This window comes from Astatotilapia calliptera, chromosome 23 (assembly GCF_964374335.1).
Source record: "Astatotilapia calliptera chromosome 23, fAstCal68.1, whole genome shotgun sequence".
In the NCBI taxonomy this organism is placed as follows: domain Eukaryota; kingdom Metazoa; phylum Chordata; class Actinopteri; order Cichliformes; family Cichlidae; genus Astatotilapia; species Astatotilapia calliptera.
This window is the reverse complement of record NC_137443.1, coordinates 42,309,241-42,314,495: the sequence shown is the minus strand read 5'-3', so window position 1 is coordinate 42,314,495 and position 5,255 is coordinate 42,309,241. Positions and strand designations below refer to the sequence as shown.

The following is a 5,255-nucleotide window of genomic DNA, read 5'->3' as shown; positions in this document are numbered from 1 at the left end:
CGTAGTATATAAATATCTACTACTATTACTATACTAATACTAACACAGCAACAGTAAAGTAATAAGACAGAAGTTGACAGAGTAACTTTTGATAATGATCATGAACAGTGATTAAGAACTCTATTCTAATACAGTTAGTATTCCATGTGTGCCAGTGTGGCTTCCTAGAGTAAAAGTATATTAATAGCATTTCTCTAATGTTTTATGTCTGCAGGTGGATAAGGCAGTGCTGTTCGTCATGACTGATGGACAAATGGCAAAATACATAAGGACATATGGTGACAGAGTAGCTGTCCAGTCCTTCTGTCAACAAACTAAGTACAGCACAGATAAAGAGACTCTTCTGCAGAACCTAAGAGATAAAATTGCGACACGGAAAGTAAGATCAAAAACCAAAGGAATGCTGTGTGGTTCATCAGGTGTGTTCCACAAGCAAAGTGAAGGGATGGCAAGACAGAGAAATAAAATACTGCAGGAGAGAAGACCTGCAGAAAAATTGAAATCGGATGGCTTCATTTAAGCAGTAATGAATACCGTCAAGTGAGAACCAGAAATGGTGGAGGAACAAGACATGCAAGAAAGATGAAACACTGTTAACAGTTCAGTCCTCATCTGAAGAGGATTTTTCTGTCAGCATAACTGAAGAAGATTCACCGGTGACATTACTTGGATTTGACAGTGAGACAGATGATTTTGTCCCAGATCTACTTGAACATGGGGATTCATCTGACAGTGACACTGGCAAACAGGTTTGTTAAAATAAGAAAGTTATTATTACAAATAATGATCACTTTAAAGTTACTGTATTTTGTCGTGTTTAGTAGTGCTCGGTGGTAACATGCGACATTTTCTAATTTTGTTGTACTATTGTACTAGGTATGACTGTGCAACTGCAATAAAGAGTTGTCTTATTCAAGTGCTTTATGTACATCTACGAATATTTGCACTTCTGTAGGATGAAATTATTCCAGGAATTTGTTGTTGACTTGTGTGGTAAGGTACATTTAATACATCTGTGAAAGACTTACAGCTTTGTATTCATTGACATGTACAAAATGACTGGCTGCTGAAAAAATAATTGAATTATTTTCGTTTGTGTCTTGTGTTTGTTTTCTGGTTCACAGATTCACAATTTCCAGATGGAACACAATCCAAAAAAACTGAAATCACTCTGTGAGGCAGTGACAACACAAAGTCCAGGAAAATCCCATCATATGCATTCAACCCCAACAGACATTAAAAACACTGTCGTGGGACAGCGGCAGCAGACTGACTCAAGTGATCATGATTTCCCTGACCACTGCTCTGAAATTATTGATCTGACCAGTATAGTTCCTAACAAATCCTTCAAACTAGAGTCCCGGGACAAACTTCCAGAAGATTTGGAATTTTGTTTTCCACACATAGACGAAGCGGATACGGTTGTATGGAATCCTGAAGAGGATCTTGTCAGAGCAGATGGTGATGACACAGTCGTGATAACCCTGAATTATGTCAACAGTGAGGATCTCAGATCTCAGACCTGCAACTCAACACCTCAAAGACTAAGGAACTGGTTGTGGACTTCGGGAGGTCTAGAGCAGGTCCACTGCCGGTTCAGATAGAGGGGGAGGAGGTGGAGGTGGTCAACAAGTACAAGTACCTCGGGCTGTGGGTGGAAAATAAACTGGACTGGTCATGCAACACAGAGTACCTGTATAAAAAAGCCCAAAGCCGACTGTACTTCCTCAGGAGGCTGAGGTCTTTTAACATCTGCAGGAAGCTCCTGAGGATGTTTTACCAGTCGGTGGTTGCTGGAGTACTTTTCTATGCTGTGGTGTGCTGGGGGAGCAGCACAGCAAAGAAGGACTCATCCAGGCTGGAGAAACTGATCAGGAGGGCTGGCTCTGTGGTCGGCATGAAGCTGGACACTCTGGTGACAGTGGCAGAGAAAAGGACATTAAAGAAACTGATGGACATTATGGACAATGCCAGGCATCCTCTGCACACGGCCATTAACCACCAGAAGAGTCTGTTCAGTGACAGGTTGCTTCTCCCAAAGACAAGAACTAACAGACTTAAAAACTCCTTTGTCCCACACGCCATCAGACTGTTTAACTCCTCTCTGGAGGGGAGAGGGAGGGGAGACAGGAGGACAAAGGAGGGAACAACTAAGCTGTAGTGCCTCTTCACCTCACTGTGCAATACCTTTTGTGCAATACTTTTTGTAAATAGTCAACAGTGCAATAGACTCAATACTTGAAATGTGCAATTCACTTGTATTTTTATTTTTATTCCTATTTATTCTATTTATCCCCTTCGTATATTTTATTTATATTGTCTCTGTATTTATATATATGTGTGTGTGTGTGTGTGTGTGTATAACTCTGTAACTTCTGTCGGTGCTGTGCTTTTTTGGAAATCGAATTTCCCAGAGGAACCCACCCGAGGGATTAATAAAGTTCTATCTTATCTTATCTTATCTTATCTTGGGTAAGACCATGGACAGTTGTGGTTGATATGGTTTAAGTGTGACAAAATATGGAAATTTATTAATAATCAAATTCAGTAACTTGCATAGTTCTGATTTTAAAAAAAGCTGATCATGCATTCCTGCTTGGACAAAATTTAAGTATGTGTGTTATTTTCTGTAATATTCTTTTAAAAGAAATAACTTACAGTACTGTGAAACAATTGCTCGATTTCTATTAATCAGAATTCATCTCTTGTTTGTTTAAAACTTGATTTTTTTTTGCAGCAATAATACAACATTTTAAGTAGTAAGAAGTACATCAAGATCTGATAAAAACCTGTGGAATTCCACTGTAATATGTCTTTTTACTCTTGTAAGTGAGACATGTAGGCTGAAAATAAAGAGGTGTATTTTTGTTCTATTTCTTAAGACCTATTGACATATTTTGCAGACTTTTTAAGAACATTCATGATTTAGAATAAGCCAAGGTAGAAGATTGAAGAAGAGTCTTCTAATCTTGAAGGGTTAAGGTGTCTGTTGTCAATTAATGCAATACATCCTTCTCAGAATGCTGACACAAATGGATTACCTATGGATGGTTTCCTGCTACCATTGTCTTCAGCTAATGGCTTGCCCACACCCCATATGCAGTCAATACAGGAGGAAGCACCCCAGATTGCACAGGTGAGATGGATCAATTCAGGCAACCATAAACACCTACCTTTACATACTGTAGAGATGCCAAAATTTCATGCTATTTTCTGAGGATATGGCAGTTTGTGGGTCCATTTGAATTAAAAGGATATTGTCAGTTGAGAGACAATTCCAGTGTTTTACATTAAGATAAGATTAAACAGGAAATTTAGTCTTGAAATCAAATTATTTACATAACACAGCAGTGAGACATTGTTTTGGTGTCACTATTGTGTTCTCTACCTATTTTGCACAGAAGTGAGTCTTCTCATACATGTAAAGAACACTTGTATAATTTTCTGTGAGGCATACAAGGACATCCATCAGGCCACAATATTAATGTTATAGATAAATCGTCAGTGCAACCATGGTTTGGGAATATACAGCCCACTAAAATTAGACAAATAAATTTCAAACTTTTTCAGAACATTGATATTGTGTAATCTGTACAATTCATTTGCATTTCTTATGGAATGTGCATGTTTTGTCTTTTACTCAGGACCATGGACTGAATTTCATCGCACAAGGTTTGCCTTTAGATTCAAGCAACCAACTTTCCCCATCAAATTCAGGAGACCCACAGAGCCCCCTACATGTATCAATTCACAGGATAAAAGTTGTTGATGATCTTTTGGCTGTATTTATGGACAGTCGCATTCTGAATGAGACTTTAAAGATGAACTTTGTAAATGAAAATGCTGTTGATGATGCTGGGGTGTCAAGGGAGGTTTACACTGCATTTTGGGAGCAATTTTTGGAACAGTGTGAAGGTGAAAATGAACGAGTTCCAAGGCTGAGGCCAGACTTTAGTGAGGCTGAATGGCAAGCTGTTGGGCAGATATGGGTGAAAGGCTTACTAGACCATGGTGTCTTTCCAGTGAGGCTGTCAAGGGCTTTCATTTTAGCTTGCATCCACGGAATGGACTCAGTTGATGTAGACATTCTGATTGCATTGTTTCTCAACTATCTCCCTCCTGTTGAGAGATCAGCTGTTGAGAAGGCGCTCCAAGGCACAATGGATGAAAATGATGAAGAGGACCTGCTTGACCTCTTTACAAGGATGGGTTCCCACTTCCTACCACCTAAGAACAACATGCAGCCTGCCATTGAAACAATGGCTCATAAGGCCATTCTCCAAGAGCCAAAGTATATAATGGATTGCTTCTCCACACCCATGGCACATCTGCAGCTAAAACTGGCAGACAAGGAAAGTGTGTTGTCTCTGTATGAGACAAAGAAGGCCACAGGCAAAAGACTAGTGCAGCTATTTCAAACAACAAAATTGATGCTGCCTCACGGAGAACAAATAACATTTAACCATCTTCAGCGTTATGTTAAAAACGCTGATGAAACCAAAGCTGAAAAAATCCTGCACTTCTGCACAGGATCTTCTGTGATATGTGTTGACAAAATTTTGGTGTGCTTTAATGCTGAAACTGGGCTCAACAGAAGGCCTGTTGCTCACACCTGTGGAGCTACCCTTGAAGTGCCATGCACTTACAGTTCTTATCCTGAATTTCGCACAGAGTTCAAGGTTCAAGGTTCTTTATTTGTCACATGCATAGTTATACAAGTATAACACACAGTGAAATGTAGCCTGACACGCTCCTCGACATGTGCAAAAAAATTGGGGGGGGTGTAGAGGAAGAACATTATATATATATATATATATATATATATATATATATATATATATATATATATGTAGTATATACATTGGGTGAATGTGCAGTAGTAGCAGCAAGCAGGTGAATTCTGTACATTAATATGAATAGACATCTGACTATTTTACAGGATAGACAATATATACATATTTAAAATTAAAGGAATTGAAATGTACATTGTGCCTTGGTTTAGTGTCTGGAAGAGTCCTGTCTCAGTCAATTATAGATGATGTGAGCGGGCGGGTGTGTGTGTTTAGGGCACGGATGGCTTGGGGATAGAAGCTCCTCTTGAGTCTCTCTGTCCTTGCCTGGAAGATGCGGAACCTTCTACCAGATTGCAGAAGTTGGAACAGTTTGTTGCCAGGATGGGACGGGTCCTTCAGTATCTGCGCTGCTCTAGTCCGGCATCTCCTGGTGTAGGTGTCCTGAAGCGGGGGGAGAGCAAT

General features: G+C 39.6%; 1 protein-coding gene across 1 annotated transcript; it reads left to right on the top strand.

The window, feature by feature from the left end:
- Positions 1–2,951: 2,951 nt before the first annotated feature.
- LOC145424583 (uncharacterized) lies at positions 2,952–4,753 on the top strand. Its single transcript, XM_080298014.1, has 2 exons — positions 2,952–3,136; positions 3,645–4,753. Exons 1-2 carry the CDS (start codon positions 3,044–3,046, stop codon positions 4,722–4,724), a joined length of 1,173 nt encoding a protein of 390 aa, XP_080154140.1. The 5' UTR covers positions 2,952–3,043; the 3' UTR covers positions 4,725–4,753.
- The last annotated feature ends 502 nt before the right edge of the window (positions 4,754–5,255 follow it).